This window comes from Pristiophorus japonicus, chromosome 6, assembly GCF_044704955.1.
Source record: "Pristiophorus japonicus isolate sPriJap1 chromosome 6, sPriJap1.hap1, whole genome shotgun sequence".
In the NCBI taxonomy this organism is placed as follows: Eukaryota; Metazoa; Chordata; class Chondrichthyes; family Pristiophoridae; genus Pristiophorus; species Pristiophorus japonicus.
The window spans coordinates 123,003,267-123,020,638 of NC_091982.1; the positions used below are offsets into that span (position 1 = coordinate 123,003,267).

General features: G+C 46.9%; 1 protein-coding gene across 1 annotated transcript in view; it reads left to right on the forward strand.

The window, feature by feature from the left end:
• LOC139266163 (sodium- and chloride-dependent neutral and basic amino acid transporter B(0+)-like) overlaps positions 1–17,372 on the forward strand; it is a 287,898-nt gene that overhangs the window by 39,959 nt on the left and 230,567 nt on the right. Inside the window, exons 4-5 of the mRNA XM_070884004.1 lie at positions 11,584–11,715; positions 13,466–13,633. Of these exons, the coding sequence (XP_070740105.1) occupies positions 11,584–11,715; positions 13,466–13,633 (300 nt within the window). The remainder of the gene's footprint in view (positions 1–11,583; positions 11,716–13,465; positions 13,634–17,372) is intronic.

Below are 17,372 nucleotides of genomic sequence, written 5' to 3' on the forward strand. Positions count from 1 at the left end.
CTTCGAGTGGTGCCATGGAATCTTTTACATTCACCTGAGGGGTTAGACAGGGCTTCAGTTTAACATCTCATCTGAAAGACGGCACTCTGACCTCTGACACTCCAGTGCACTCCCTCAGTACTGCATTGGAGTGTCAGCCGAGATTGTGTGCTCAAGGGCCGGATTTTCGGCTTTGCTGATTTCGGGGAGGTAATGGCGGTGGGGCCATAATGTTGACGCCCGGGAACAGTTTGCGCTTCAATCAGTAACATTGAGCAGCTGTGCTCTGAGTGTGGGGCACAGCGCTAAAGGAGGCGTTGTACACCTCTTGTGGAGTGTTAACGTGGGAAACTCCTGAGCTAAAGAGTTGGGCCGGGAGCGCTCCCAGAGATGCCTGGGGGAGCGGGGGGGAAATAGCCTTGAAAAAACTCTCACAAAATCATTCCCAATACACTGCCCACGCCACCACAACATAAATCACAAAAACATTTTAAAGACTAAACAATCACACTTAGCTTAGGACTGGCATTACTTACCTTTCTGCAGTCAGTATAGGTTGGACCGCCCGATTTCCCAGGCAGTCGCTGCTGGGTGCGCTGCGGGGCGTAAGGGTCGGGTGGGAGTCAGGGGCGTTGCACACCGGCGCAGTTCTCCTGGGCGGTGCTGCACCACGCTGCCGCAAAACCGGTCCCGAAAACCCCCGCAGGGTGCTGGAGGTTGCCCAGAAGACCTCACCGCCGCCATTGTCGCCACTCCAGGGTGAAAAATGGAGCGCAAAGGTCCAGAAAACCCATCCAGAGAGCTAGAAATTAGATTTTTGGTCACAGCGGTATTTGTACTGGCATTTATCACCAAAAATACCGCTCATCATACTGCCATTTTTTAAAGGGCTAAGTTTCATGAAAGAATGTGCCCAGCGGTTAAAATCGGCATTGCATGAGGAATCGCGGCGGAAATCGTGATCCTCACCAACTTTAGTCCGAGGCCGAGTACCGCTGCGAGTTAGGCCTAGGGAGGGCGGCAAACACAAAAATAATTGCAAAAATCAAAAAAAAAGTAAAAAAAAAATCACAAAACATTTACTAAAACTTAACTAAATAATCGCTGCAAAAAAATTTAAAAATAAAAACTTTAACTTACCTTTTTTCCAAGTCTTCATATGTACTGCTGTTTTGGGGCTGCAACACAGGTTTTTCCCGGGCGGTCTTTTCGCCCAGAATACGAGTGCACCAAAAGTCTAAACTGCAGCAATAGTGGTATTTCCAATCTTGCCCGCCAGCGGTCTGCTTTCCAGAGATATTTCCAATCCACCAGCACAAGACTTCGCCGAAACTATCACATCACCTTTTTCTGCCAAAAACGGCGCAATATCGCCGAGAAAACAGGTGCAAGGTTGGTGAATTTCTAGCCCAGAGAGCAAACTGTACGCAAATAATTCACTTGTATAGATAATTGAAGAATGCTCACACCCATTGTGCTGCAAAGTCCTTTGAACTGAGTAAACTTAAAAAGAGAGAGGCTTTTTGAAACAGGAAGGGTTCAAGGGCAATCAGGGCTTTAAACAGAGTTTTCGGGAGATTCGTCAAGCCAGAAATACTGGAGGAACAACTAGAAGGCATCTCATTTAAATCAAATAGGTTTACCCACTGATGTGGGGAAGTGAGCCATGCTCTCCATTTTGTATAATTATGCAAAGGCAAGTTGTCCTGAATGACCTATGTGAATCTAATCATAACTATTGCTCTGTATGTTCACTCACTGTGCAATAAAGTAAAATAACAGTTTGTATCAAGCCTCACCTCACCAAGTGTTTGCAGTCTATCTTTAGAAAAATGGAAGTACATAGCTAAAAGATATGAACTTATCGTTGTAAGTTGTGGTCTCGGGGGTCAGGTTCACCTCTGACCTTCTGAGCAGTTCGAATCGCTCCCACTCCCTTGGGTTCTAGACTCTGGATTTATTTGGGGGATGTGATAAAGTGCAAGAGACAACTGGTTTGGTGCAAAAGAACTTTGATTTTATTACAGACAAGAAAATGCAATGTCAAACTTATAATTACTCTAATAAAGAACAGTACATCACACATTTAAAGGGGTTACAGTGAATAATACACCTCCCACCTCCCAATATCTAACACTGACTAGATTAGACTCCAGGGCAAACAGGGTCGATGCTTACCAATCCTTTATGGTCAGTTAGCGGTAGTTTGCGATTTCGGGGTTCGCTAGATTCTGTAGGTTCTGCTTGCCATATCCCGAACGTCGGAGAAGACTTCTTACTGCGCAATCTTCAGCTGGGTGGTGTCCGCCGATGCGGTCGGGCGCGTTTTGGACTTATGGGTAAGTGCCCGTTTTCTTTTGTTAGAAATAGTTTTAAAGTCTCTTTAGGTAATGTTTTCACCTGTTGGTAGTCAGGCCGAGGTTGTAGAGTGGAAACTTTCGATTCTTCAGTTTCTTCCTTGTGGAGTTTTGTTTCGAAGTTGGTCGATCGCGGTGGTTTTGGTGGTATCACGTTGGCTGTGGTCAGTTGCCGCCGCGATGGTGATGTTCTTCCTTCCTTTTCTGATATTAGGACATCGAGGCTGGAGAAGTTAGTTACAACTGCTGCGGTGGTCTCTCTCCCTTCTTGATGCTAAGCATCCCTAGCAGTGTCTTCTGAGGCAGTAGCAACTGCATAACATACCCTTTGTTAAAGCAGGGCCCAGTTGTACTGTTGGAGCTGTCAAATCAGCCCAGAATTCTTTGTTTCGTTTTCGTGGGCCCGATAATTCTTTGTCATATTTAGGCGGGCTGATTAAAATGTTAACTTGTCTCGGGTATGTTGATCTTCTAAATCTGTTTCTTGATGAAAATATTAGCTTGGTATTTGCAATGTCTGTTTGTGCTTGGGGTTTTTTCATGCGGGCTGGATGGGCCTTTCTTTGTTATGCATATGCTGAAATGGCTTTCCAGATTCAGGCTGATGGTTAGCTATCTCTGGATTAATTGTTGCTATGTTAATGTCTTCTGTTGAGAAGGGCTTTCGAGTATCCATAAGTCTCCAGAAATTTACTTTATTTTCAATACCCAGACAGCTTCAATACTCAAAACTGGTTTCTTTGTAAGATAGCCATCCTTTAGTTCTCTAGCCCTGCCCACACAGATGGAATTTGTCTTGTAAAATCCCAAATTCGATTAAAGTTCGTAGTTTCTTGCATGTGTACTTCAGGATTTCAAACTTTCTGATAGATAGTTCCAAATTAAATTTCCTTTCCAATGAGTCCAAACACTTGGGCGGGAGGAGTGGGAGTGGGGGGGTTCCCAAAAGTGTTGCACCCTTCAGTCCTCCCTGTGACACTCTACATACTTGAGTGTCATGCTAGGCGAGCAAAATTACTGATTTCCCGAGAGTCAACCTTCCCTGTATTTACCTAGCTAAAACTTTAACGTGCATTCCCCTTTGAAAAGCAATGCAGTTTACAGGCAAATGCAGTCATTTTTGAGTAAAATAAAAGGTACATAGTCAAACGCATTTTTAAGTAACATTCTTACAACACCCAATTTTGGCGTTTTACAGCAGGTAAACTTAAAACAAATCAAACATGGTAACATGGTGTCACCCCTCCCTGCGCGATTCCCAAGTTTGGCCAGGGAGCTCGCAGCACCCTTTTGTGCCTGACCTGACAGCCTCTGCATTTCACTCAGCAAGTGAGACACAACAAATAAAGAATAATCGCGAGTTGACAGACAACCAAAATATGGGAAGCTATTTTGATCCCGGCTGGAACTTCTATTTTTCTGAAAATGTCCCACCAAGGCGGAATTGCGATCTCTAGAATCTTTCTCCCTATCTAAATGGTTTTCTGTTCTAGAGTATCGAAATGTTTTTGTGAGATTACTACAGCTGCTAGCAGAGCAGTAAGATGTTTGGGTAGAGGGGGAATTGCATAGCCAAAATGTGTAACATAGTTCTGCAGGTTTGTGATGTTTTCTTTCGCAGTGAGGTGAACAGTGGAGGGTTCAGGGATGAGGACAATCTGTTCCTGGGCCACTTGAACTGATGCCTCAGGTTTAAAGCAAAAACTGCTGTCACTCACAGGACACCAGAAGTGTCCATGTTGGTAGTGGGGCACACTGGTGGTGACACAATATGTCCCACCCTCGATGTGTGCTACCTGTGGAGGAACATGGTCTTGTGCCATTACCTCCATGGTACAGTTGATATGCTGTGCACCAGCAGCTTTAAACCCAGGCTGTGATTTAGAATAGGCATTCAAGTGCTGGGGACACAGTATTATGTGTGCACCCCGGCTCCGGCACCCGGAGAGGTCAGTACCCGTCATAGCGTGCTCCCACTTTATGACATAGGGTGGGACCGCTGCGAAACGAACGTGTGCACCTCCTTGAATGACTCCAATGTTCTCCACCCTGTATACCGGTGCGGGTCGGGCTGTCCCACCCATGACCAGCATCCTTCGTACTATCCCCATGATGGTGTGGTTAGATTTCCCACAGTCTACTGGAACAGGGTAGGCTTCAGAGGCTAGGCAGAGCTGGCATGGGCTTAGTGAATTACTATATGGGTGGAGAGCTGCGCGGTGCCTGTTACTGACCCAGGAGGGGACTAAACCTTGTTTTAATCCTCCAGGTTGTTGCGGCCCTCGCCTAACAACCAGGCCCCATACAGCACGCTCACCTCGTTCTGTGCCGCCTGGTCGGAAGCATTTCGATCCTCCCGTCTGTGCATGTTTTTCCAGTTCAGCCCCTATCTCTTTTAAATGGACCGTCATAGCCTGGTCCTCGTGTAGCTCTGAGCCTACTGCTGTGTTTTCCTGTTTCAGGATCTTTGTCAGTTGGTTCTTTAAACCATTTATCTGTGTTTGCAGTTCTATATTATCTAGCCTATTTATTAGAGAGGACCCTGTATTATATGCAGTAAAAATGTCGTTCAAGGTTCCCCTTCTAGGGCTCCCCGTGCCCATGGTATCCCTAGCATTTAGGGTGTATAAATCTATTTTGTCTACATTACCAAAGTCTAACTCCTAAAATTTCTTAAACATTTCCCTGAGTAGGGCCTGGTATAGCTGCTCTGTTTCCTTCGGGCACCATGCAGGTAAGTGCACCTCGGTAAGGTTTAAAATAACTGAAGCTACCGCATAGTGTACCCCCTGGTATAACACCTTTTTGGTCAGTACCAATACTAATCCGTTCCTAGGTCCCTTGGTGGTGGTAGGACACCTTTCTATTACTGTGCGTATTGGCGGGGTCGTGGGCAGGGATTTCTTAATGTGTGCTTTAAGTTCAATGGTGTTAATTGGGAGGGGGGAGTGTGGGACCGTGCACCCATGTAGGCTAGAATCCCACCCCATCCCGTCCCCTTCATCTTGCCATTGCCTGGCGAAGGCGATTGATATGCCTGCGGGATAGATCTCCTCTGACCCCCACATGCATACGTAAATTCCCTGTTCAGACTCCCACCATTGTTCCAACACACCTTCACTCCTCACAGTGTCTCCGTGATGGTATGGTACGTGTCATTACCGAGTCTTTCCCAGTCAGATTCCTGGTCTCCCGCGTCCTTGCTCAGCTTCCTGAACCACTACCATCTACCCAGGGGAATCTTTCCATTACAAGTCAAAAATACCCGTTTTCCCTCCGTAACACTGACAAACGCAGCAACGACCCGTATCCTGGGGCATGGAACGGAAGCATTCCCATAGGTAAACTCTTCCTGGCTGGAGTGGCGGGTGGGGTTAGACCCCAGCCACCCTAGCCACCTTCCCTCGTGGGCGTAAACGGCGAGCTCTTCCACACCCGGTGTGCCAGCCTCGGCGGTTACGATCGGTGTTCCATCTCCTGAGCACCAATAAATGAGGGATTCTTCCACGTCTCCTCGGCCACCACTGCTCATCCTTATCAGGGCGAGCAACAACAGGACCCTTCTCATGTTGTTGTCCTTCCTGTAGAGGCACATAAAACAGATTGTCCAGCCCTGAGAAAAGCTCTCTGGCTTGACAAAGATGACCGAGTTCCAATTTGGGCTCATTTCTTCTCAGACACACAATACAGTCTTTACTCGGCCAGCTGTCTTATTCCGTTCCTTATGGAACTGATGTCTGCCTTTAACTTTTATCTCACAGCCGTTTTACTCTTATCGTACTGGTGCTTCCTTTGACAGCTATACCGGTAGATTTTTCCGACTCCCAGATGTTACCCGGCCTGTGCCTCTCTTACCCCACTAATTATGTCACTATCATTACACAGATAATCCTACACTACGCTAGATCCTTACTAAACATACTTAAATTCATATCGTGCTATATATGTATATCTGCCACCGGTCTCCGGGTGGCCAGGTTAATTCCTGTCCTTCTCCTTTCTTCTTTGGCCTCTGGGTTTCCAGCGGGGCCGGTAGTAGGTCGGCCTGTACCGCCGGACCTGGAGTGTCCGGACCGGAGGTGGGTCTGAGTCCCACACTATTGGGAGAACGTTCCCTCCTTGCTGCAGCGCACCGCTCCTTTGGGGGTGGCTGCCTGGTTCATTTCATCCCCTGGGGGTTCTACCTGGTCGAGGGCTGCGGGCTGGGGTCTCCCAATTGGTGACTGGTCCACCACGATCTCTTCTGGGGGTCCCTCGTCGCCAGAGGCTACCGGCTGGGGGTCCCTGCTCGCAGGTTGGTCCCTGATTTTAGGTAGCCTTTCGCGGCTGGTCCCTCCCCTGGGCTGAACCACTTAAATTGTGGCGCTGGTGACCATGGTATCTTAGACCGTGGCGTGCGGGGAGTCCTTCTTAGGGCTCTGGCTACTGGGGGTACATCCGAGTCCCAAATGACTGGGGGGATAGATCCTCAAGTAACACAGTCCACCGCCCCTCTAGGTGCAGTCTGTGGGTCTGCCACGTCCCCTGTGGGACTTCCACAGTCGGGGACTGCTGGCTGGTGATCCCTGCCTTTACCACGGTTCCCTGTTTCCAATGGTGGCGGCTTGGAGAATAACCCAGCCTGTTCGTTCCCTGTGAAACCCACTAGAGACTGTACTGGACCCCGTTAGATAGAGGTGAGGCGACTGGGTTATCTGTGTATACCATGGTGCTTGAAGCTCCAGTATTTAGCAGATAGGTCCCTGTCACATTCTCCACCTCCATCTTAACACACGGTCCCTTATGTGCATCGTATTCTAGGGGACACAGGTACACAGGCAGTACCGGTTCTAGTCATGGGTCGGGATTTGGCGGGGTGGATGGGGTTTCCCTCCCGATGGCCGTAGCTACCTTCCCTGGGCCACCCAATTTGGACCGGTGCGCGGCCAATAACTCCTCAAAGGAAGAGGGAGAACTCTGTGCTCCGGGTCTGGGTCCGGCCTTTTGGGCAGGTGCTGGGGGTTTCTTAGCTATGTTATCCCTCCAAGAGTTCCTGCAATCCTTTCTCCAGTGCCCACTCTTTCTGCACCCGAAGCAGGTACGTTTTGTATTGGAGGGGTTGCCCCCCTCGTGGCGTCATTCCCTCTTGGCTTGGTGGGGCCTTAATTCATGTGCCCTCTCCTTGGGTGGGTTCTCTTCCATACCCCTGCTGTTCCAGTAGGCTAGTGTCAGTTGCCTAACCACCCACTGTTTGGTGGCTGGGGATCTCTCAGGTCAAACCAGGCCTCAGCCTTTGTTCTTATTTGTGGCAAACTGTTTGCCACCAGGCTTCGGAGCCAATGGGCTCTCTCGTCCCGGGTTAGGTAACCCCGGTTGAGTCCCCACCATCGGCGCCCTGGTGCACAGGCCACAGTCTGTCTGCGAAAGCCTGTGGGGTTTCCCCTGTGAGCTGCACTGTCTTCTCCACTCTGGAGAAGGGACTCCCGTCATTACAGCCCATGGCTTCTAGAATGTCTTCCGGGACGGCGGCACATGTTCTCTGCCCCCTTTTGCTCTCGGCAGTGAGGGACTGGTACAGCTTGCCGTCCAGTGAGAGGAGGAGCATCTTTGCTATCTCGGCATCATCACACCCGTTAATATCCCCTGCTTGTTCCACTTCCATAAAGTGAACCCAGGGGTCTCCCTTTGAAGTGAGCTTTCCCAGGTGACTTATCATAGCCCTAAGCTGTTGGGTAGTGTGGGGAACCACAAACTGACTTTCCAGGGGCCCCTGATCCCCAGCATCGGTGAGCGGGCCGAACTTCTGTTGTCGGACCAGGCACATCGGCCCCGGCTCTGGCCCTTCTTGTTCTGGCTTGCCTAACCCTCCTCCCTGCTGCCAAGCCGAGCTGAACCTCGGCGCCACCGGTAGTGGTGGTCTGCTACCCCTGTCTGCCCTGCAACTCGTTCGCCCCTCCTGTTGCTGAACCGGTATAGTCACCGGCGCCACAGGTGGTGGTTGAACAGTTTCCTCCTTCTCTTCCAGGTTTACCTGGGCCGTACCCGGGCTTATTAGGCATACCATGCCTTTTGCCTTGGACAGAGCGAGGGTTAAACTCTTGATTTGTTGCTGGCAGGGACCGTGGTCTCCTGACTCAAACCCGTTAGTGCTAGCTACTTTATAAGCTGCCTGTACGTCTCTTAATTTCTCCTCCAGCTCTTTTACTTGTCGGGTGAGGCGAGTGCTTTCCTCCCGCAGTATCTTTTCATTATTTTTTGCCTCGGTAACCTGACAAATATATAGTCCTGACTGTTCTTAAACCTTTCCATTAGTTGGGCCATTCCCTGTTCTCCCCATAGCCTTTCTTCTGCCATAGCCCTTTCCTGTGATGTCTCTGCACATTCCCATAATTCTGCCTGTAGTGACTCAACGGTTTTGTCTAGGAGTCGGACCTGTCACTGTCGACAGACCAGCCAAATTGCCTTTTCTACTGAGTCTTTATGGTCCTTGCTTGATGTCCACTGGGCTGCAGCATCTCCCGGACACTCAGCACGCAATAGACCAAGCACCCACTCTATAGTGACATTCACTTTCTTATACACATAGGAGGAAATCCTTTCTTCCATCTTGGTTCTTTCTCCCAAACCAGCACTCTCTGCACCACATCCCTTATACCAGAGTCCTGCCGCGGTCACCATTTTGTAAGAGGTGGTCTCCGGGGTCAGGTTTACCACTGACCTTCGGAGCGGTTCGAATCGCTCCCACTCCCTGGGTTCTAGACTCTGGATTTATTTGGGGGATGTGATAAAGTGCAAGAGACAACTGGTTTGGTGCAAAAGAACTTTGATTTTATTAAAGACAAGAAAATACAATGTCACACTTATAATCACTCAAATAAAGAACAGTACATCACACATTCAAAGGGGTTACAGTGAATAATACACCTCCCACCTCCTAATACCTAACACTGACTAGGTTAAAGTCCAGGACAAACAGGGACTATGCTCACCAATCCTTTGCGGTTAGCTAGCAGTGGTTCACGATTTCAGGGTTTGCTAGATTCTGTAGGTTCTGCTTGCCATACCCCGAATGTCGGAGAAGACTTCTTACTGTGCAATCTTCAGTTGGGTGGTGTCCGCTAATAGTTTTAAAGTCTCTTTAGGTAATGTTTTCACCTGTTGGTAGTCAGGACTTAGATTGCAGAATGGAAACTTTCGATTCTTTGGTTTCTTCCTTGTGGAGTTTTGTTTCGAAGTTGGTCGATCGCAGTGGTTTTGATGATACTACGTTAGCTGTGGTCGGTTGCTGCCGCGATGGTGATGTTCTTCCTTCCTTTTCCGATTTCAGGACGTCAAGGCTGGAGAAGTTAGTTACAACTGCTATGGTGGTCTCTCTCCCTTCTTGATGCTAAGCGCCCCTAGCAGTGTCTTCTGAGGCAGTAGCAACTGCATAGCAGTATAACTGAGCTCTGTTAAAGCAGAGCTCAGTTATACTGTTTGAGCTGTCCTAATCTTCACACCAAATCAGCCCGGATTCTTTGTTTAATTTTTGGCGGGCTTGGTATTTCTTTGTCATATTTAGGCGGGCTCATTAAAATGTTAACTTGTCTCGGGTATGTCAATCTTCTAATACTCAAACTGGTTTCTTTATAGGATAGCCATCCTTTAGTTCTCTAGCCCTGCTCACACAGACTGAATTTGTCTCGTAAAATCCCAAATTTGATTAAAGTTTGTAGTTTCTTCCATGTATACTTTAGAATTTCAAACTTTCTGGTAGATAGTTCCAAATTAAATTTCCTTTCCAATAAGTCAAACACTGCGGGGGGGGTTCCCATGAATTTTGCACCCTTCACGTTAAGTCAACAAGAAGACAATATTGTTGCACGCCAACATCATAGCTGTAGATATTGGCTGCAGTGAGTCAATTCCCACAAAAGTAAGATGTCCAGACTATATTCGGGAGAGACTGACATCACTGAACCTGAGAAGGTATCTACGGCAGACTTGAATTTGAAATAATCCCTGAAAGCATAAACATTGAGGTCAATGATGACTTTCTTTGCTATCCATTGCATGTTCCAGCTGGTTGACTGCCATGTGGGGCTGTGTGGGCCAGGGAGAACACCTCAGTCACAATCTCCGTTGTGAGCCTGAGATTTCTCATGCATTGACCCTCCACCGTGATCAGTTAGCTGACTCTGTTTTGGTAAAACCAACCATGTGCTTCTTATATCCTCTGCACACCTATTTTGCCCCCCGCTCTTACTTCACTGTTATGTCTGCTAGTGGCCTGTGAACCTATGATGCAGGTCACAAAACTCATTTCCATCAATGCTGTCATGACACTTCCAAGTCATCCCCTTTCATAGAATCATAGAAGTTTTCGGCACAGAAGGAGGCCATTTGGCCCATTGTGTCTGCGTCGGTTGACAAAGAGCTATCCAGCCTAATCCCATTTGCCAGCTCTTAGTCTGTAGCCTTGCAGTTCAAGGTACTTCAAGTGCACATTACATTTTGTGTCAAACCAAAAGCCTTTGTTCGCTGTGGGCATTGCACCAAATCCCAAGTGAAGCAATTCCAAGTGTAATAATGGAGGCTTTGTCAAGGTACGAATGACTTAAACCCAGGGAGGTTTGACCCTGCAGTAAATCAATCTTTTCTCTGTTAGATCCAGAGGAAGAAAGGACCCGATCTAGCAACGGTTTTAATTTTCAGTTAACGTTTGGGAACTTCTGTTTACATTTTCTGTTTTCCTTTCAGGTCTCCCTGCATTCAATTTTTTTTCTTTTAAACTTGTACTGCTTGGTTCCCTTTTGACGCTGCAACATATCATTCGACACGAGGTCACGGAGTGGGCACGACCTTAGTGTGAAATCTATGTGAAGGGCTCCTGCTTGGCAGCGCTCACTCCACTCCCCTTCCAAACAACTGTGTAACTACTCGCTCTTCAATCACTTGGCCATGGCTATTGTTCTTTGTGCACTTTGACTTGCCAGTACATGGTATCGGGGTGTGATTATAATGCAATTGGATCAGTGCCGCAAAATTTATAGCAACTCTTTTCGTTCAAAATCAAGAACACCTGAATTGTAAGGGGCTGTCTATCTTGGATGCTGCGGGGTGCAGGGGACACGAGAGAGCAATAGACCACATCATGGGATCCAAAACGCAACGACAGACTGTTAGTATAGAAATAGACTTTATAGTTTCCACGCCAAATGTACACAAAAATGCTGGTCGCTCGAACATCCACACAATCTCTTTTCATTTCCTTCCCTATATTTTCCAGGTGCATTTCTTATTCCCTACCTGGTCATGTTGATATTTGCCGGGATGCCCCTGTTTTTCCTGGAATGCTCCTTTGGGCAGTTTGCCAGCCTCGGACCTGTTGCAGTGTGGAAAGCCGTGCCAATGCTACAAGGTTAGTGATTATTCAGCAAGCTCCGCAACAGTTTAAATGAGTAATCGTGTTTAATTCATTTCGGCCCAGAAGTTGCTGGCAAAATAACGGCGAGTTTGATGTGCACCCTGCTTTTAATGTGGAAATCGTTCAGCAACTTGTGGCGAGGGAGAGACGCCCGTGAATTATGAATTGCCTGGACGATTTGTGCCGCTCCACCATTAACTGTGCGAAAAGGACAGCTCGCCTTCAACCTCCCCGCCTGTTTCATGAAATTGCTTCATTTGCACATTAATTGCCCATTAAACTCGCCGCAGAAAGTTAAGGATGGTAAGTACTTTTTTTAATGAGGAGATTTCCATTCCTGCCATGCCTCTCAACCTCTCTGGCCCAGAAAGGGAACAATTTAAAGTGTGGAGTCTCATTCCTGCAGATAGTAAATTGTTCTTAGAGATTTTTACAATTTTAAATTATAATTTTTTTTCTGTCGCTTTTTTTTCTCTATCTAATCCAATCTTTCTTTCACTCTCTATTTCTCTTTCTGTACATAATTTGGCTCTATTTCACCACATTACCTCCTCCGTCGTTTTCTGTTTCTTTCTCTGTCCTTCATTCTCATTGGTTAAGGAGATACACTGTTGGTCCCGTTGTTCACTAAGGTTCCAGCTGTCCTGTTATCAGCTTGCACTTCCAGCAATTTCAGCCCAAAATTTTTCAAGCTGAAAGGTGCAGGAGAATGTCTAACTAACGTCGTATGGCACCAGGTGCCCCACTCCAGCAAATTCTGGGTCATGAATGTACTGGTTAATGGAGGTTTCAGCCAGCCTTGCTGATTTACTGTTTGCAATCTGATCTGTTGTACACTTTACAAAGACAGGCTGAGACAGTGAGGAGACAGACACAGTGTGTGATCTGTTTTATTTCCTCATTCCAAATTTAATCAGGGATTAGACCCAATACCTGGAGAACTCTATCTGTCTTTCAGTTATTAATGATTGTTTGGTTCCAAAACGAGATCATTTGTTTAATTAATATTATGGGGGGAAAAAATCAACTCACAGGCATCCAGTTTGTGGCTGAAAAGCAGGTAGGCAACAATTGAAAAGCAGAGGGCACGTCAACTGCCCCTTTGCTGCCCAAGGCCTACCTGATGCCATATTCAGGTGGGCAGACGGAGGCTTAAATAGGCAAGTTGTGATCTTGATTGTAAAATTCAAGTACAACTAGACAGAGAATGTAACCAGCACACCCCACACAGTTTTACCAGGCCGCAGGGCGGCCTAATCAGCAGTCCTTAACGGGACTGCTACCGCTGGAGGTTGGTCAAAAAATGGCCCAGGAGAGATTTTGAGTGTTTATTTCTGTGGGTCCCGGAGAATCTGGACGTTAGAGGTGGCAATGGAAAGATGGTGGGAGTTGGAAGAATGAGATCCAATGGTTGATGGGCTTTCCCAATTCCAGCCTATCTTCTGATCATGTGACCAGGAAGCTCCGAACCACAATGTCAGCTGGAGCAGGAGAAGCTGCCTGCCTGCTCACGGCTGATTATCTGGCTGGCACTTGCTATTTGGCCTCACGCTTAAGCAATACCCACTTGGGTGAGGGTAAAGAGGCTGCCGGCACCCATAGGTGTGATCCCGCGAAGCAGTTAAGAAGATAATAAAAGCCAGAGGTAAGAAAGTGCGACTAGGCCCATTGAAGCTCATCCCTCTGGTGCATTAAATAGCTGGAATATTCTAACTTAAGCTTCTCTTTCTTGATCCATTTGAAGGTGTGGGGATCACCATGGTCCTTGTGGCAACGTTCGTAACTATTTACTACAACTGCATCATCGGCTACAGCCTGTTCTATTTCTTTGCCTCCTTCCAATCCCCCCTGCCTTGGGCAGACTGCTTCAGTTGGTGGGGAGCAGATGAAACATGCAGCAGGACTCTCAGAGGTAGTGTGCCTTTTCTGTTGTGAACTTCTCTTTTCTGACTTCGAGACAGAAAGCAGAGAGTAGTGGTGAACGATTGTCTATCAGAATGGAGAGAGGTATACAGTGGTGTATCCCAGGGAGGTCGGTATTAGGACCATTAAATATATCGGCTGTACCTTCATCATTGCTGAGTCAGTCCTGGAATTCCCTACTTAACAGCACCGTGGGAGTACCTTCACCACACGGACTGCAGCGGTTCAAGAAGGCGGCTCACCACCACCTTCTCAAGGGCAATTAGGGATGGGCAATAAATGCTGGTCTTGTCAGCGACGCCCACATCCCTTAATGAATTTTTAAATTTTTTTTAAAAATTCACATGCACAGTGCTTTGAAGGTGGCAGGATAAATTGATAAAGCTGATTTTAAAAAAGCTTACGGAATCTTGGGCTTTATAAAAGCGGTATGGAGTACCAAAGCAAGGAAGGTATAATAAACCATTATAAATCACTGATTAGACCTCAGCTGGAGTAGTGTGGCCAATTCTGGGCTTCACACAGTAGGAAGGATGTCAAGGCCTTGGAGCGGGGCCAGAGGAGATTTACTAGAATGGTAGCAGGGATGAGGGACTTAGGTTATGTGGAGAGACTGGAGAAGCTGAGATTGTTTTCCTTCAAATAGAGAAGGTAAAGGGGAAATTTTACAGAGATGTTCAAAATTATGAAGGGTTTTGTTTGAGTAACAAAAGTTTCCACGGACAGAGGGTCGCTAACCAGAAGACACAACAACAACTTGTATTATCATTAGCAGTCCCTCGAAATCGAGAAAGACTTGCTTCCACTCTAAAAGTGAGTTCTCAGGTGGCCAATACAGGAATTACAGTCTGTGTCACAGGTGGGACAGACAGTGGTTGGAGGAAAGGGTGGGTGGGGAGTCTGGTTTGTCGGATGCTCCTTCTGCTGCCTGCGCTTGATTTCTGCATGCTCTTGGCAACGAGACTCGAGGTGCTCAGCACCCTCCCGGATGCTCTTTCTCCACTTAGTATTTATATAGCACCTTTAATGTAGTAAAATGTCCCAAGGTGCTTCAAAGGAGCATTATAACACAAAACAAATACATTTGACACCCAGCCACATAAGAAGAAACCATGGCTATCAAGGGAAATCAGGGATAGTATTAAAGCCAAGGAAGTGGCATACAAATTGGTCAGAAATAGCAGCGAACCTGGGGACTGGGAGAAATTTAGAACTCAGCAGAGGAGGACAAAGGGTTTGATTAGGGCAGGGAAAATAGAGTACGAGAGGAAGCTTGCAGGGAACATTAAAATGGATTGAGAAAGCTTCTATAGATATGTAAAAAGAAAAAGATTAGTAAAGACAAATGTAGGTCCCCTGCAGTCAGAATCAAGGGAAGTTATAACTGGGAACAAAGAAACAGCAGACTAATTGAACAAGTACTTTGGTTTGGTATTCACTAAGGAGGACACAAACAACGTTCCGGATATAAAAGGGGTCAAAGGGTCGAGTAAGAAGGAACTGAGGGAAATCCTTATTAGGCGGGAAATTGTGTTGAGGAAATTGATGGGATTGAAGGCCGATAAATCCCCAGGGCCTGATGGTCTGCATCCCAGAGTACTTAAGGAGGTGGCCTTGGAAATAGCGGATGCATTGACAGTCATTTTCCAACATTCCATAGACTCTGGATCAGTTCCTATGGAGTGGAAGGTAGCCAATGTAACCCCACTTTTTAAAAAAAGGAGGGAGAGCGAAAACAGGGAATTATAGATCGGTCAGCCTGGCATCAGTAGTGGGTAAAATGATGGAATCAATTATTAAGGATGTCATAGCAGTGCATTTGGAAAGAGGTGATATGATAGGTCCAAGTCAGCATGTATTTGTGAAAGGGAAATCATGCTAGACAAATCTTCTTCACCCAGAAAGTGGTGAACCTGTGAAATTCTCTACCGCAGAAAGATGTTGAGGCCAATTCACTAAATATATTCAAAAAGAGTAAGATGTAGTCCTTACTACTCGGGGTATGGTGAGAAAGCAGGAATGGGGTTCTGAAGTTGCATGTTCAGCCATGAACTCATTGAATGGCGGTGCAGGCTCGAAGGGCCGAATGGCTTACTCCTGCACCTATTTTCTATGTTTCTATGTTTCTAAAGCTTGGTCAAAGAGGTAGGTTTTAAGGAGCATCTTGAAGCAGGAAAGAGAGGTGGAGATGTTTAGGCAGGGAGTTCCAGAGCTTGGGACCCAGGCAACAGAAGGCACGGCCACCAATGGTGGTGCGATTATAATCAGGAATGCTCAAGGAGGCAGAATTAGAGGAGCGTAGATATCTCTGGAGGTTGTGAGGCTGGAGGAGATTATAGAGATAGGGAGGGGTGAGGCCATGGAGGGATTTGTAAACAAGGAGGAGAATTTTGAAATTGAGGCGTTGCTTAACCAGAAGCCAATGTCGGTCAGCGAGCACAGTGGTGATGGGTGATTGGGACTTGGTGCGAGTTAGGACACTGGCAGCCGAGTTTTGGATTACCTCAGGTTTACATAGGGTGGAATGTGGGAGGCCAGCAGGAGTGCGTTGGAATAGTCAAGTCTAGTGGTAACAAAGGCATGGATGAGGGTTTCAGCGGCGGCTGAGCTGAGGTAGGGGCGGAGACGGTCGATGTTACGGAGGTGGAAATAGGCAATGAACCAGAGGGAAGATGAGGAGAAATGTTTTTAGGCAGAGAGTTGCTATGATCAGGAATGCACTATTTGAAAGGGTGGTTGAAGCAGAACTAAAAGGAAATTGGATCTATACTTGAAAAGGAACATTTTGCAGGGTGATGGAAAAAGAACAGGGGAGTGGGACTAATTGGAGAGCTTTTTCAAAGAGCCGGCACAGACACAATGGGCCAAATGGCCTCCTTCTGTGCTGTGATAACTATAGGCAGTCGAGGATTTCTCAATAAATGAGAGAACACTGACAATAGTATGAGCAGGCAGCTTCCCTTGAGCTGCTCGAGCACAGTATCGCCCGAGACCCTTGCTGGAGTCACTAACCCTGACTGATCTGATTTAACGCTGACAGCACCAAAATAAACCTGTCAAATTTTCTCAGCGCAGTCGGCAAGCAAACCTGTTAAAATAAAATGGCTCTCCCAAGCCTTGGGGAATCTAGGACAGGTATTATGCACCCATTGCCATCTGTCTGTAATACGGACATTGGGTGCCGGTGATATCGGCATGGCACTTAACCCAACGCAACAGCAGCATGACATGTGGTAAAGCCTTACAATGTTAGCTTATAGAAAGAAAAATATTAACATAAATGAAAGCAAAAGTTTCAATAATAAAAACCGGAGGAGGGGAATGGGACGGAAGTGCTAATTAGACAGGCCACAGCAAATCTTTTTTTTAACAAAGAAAGAAAGAATCAGATTTATATCGCGCCTTCGCCATCACCGGGTGTCTCAAAGTCACTGTTGTAATGTGGGAAACACGGCAGGCAACTTGCGCACAGCAAGCTCCCACAAACAGCAATGTGATAACACAAAAGCAAAATACTGCGGATGCTGGAATCTGAAATAAAAACAGAGATTGCTGGAAATACTCAGCGGGTCAGGCAACATCTGTGGAGAGAGAAACAGAGTTAATGTTTCGGGTCAATGACCCTTCGTCAGAACTGAGATGTAAGAAATTCTTAAGCAAGTGCTGGGGCAGGGGAAGGGGGAGGGGAGGAAGGAACAAAAGGGAAAGTTTACAGGACAAAAGGGATG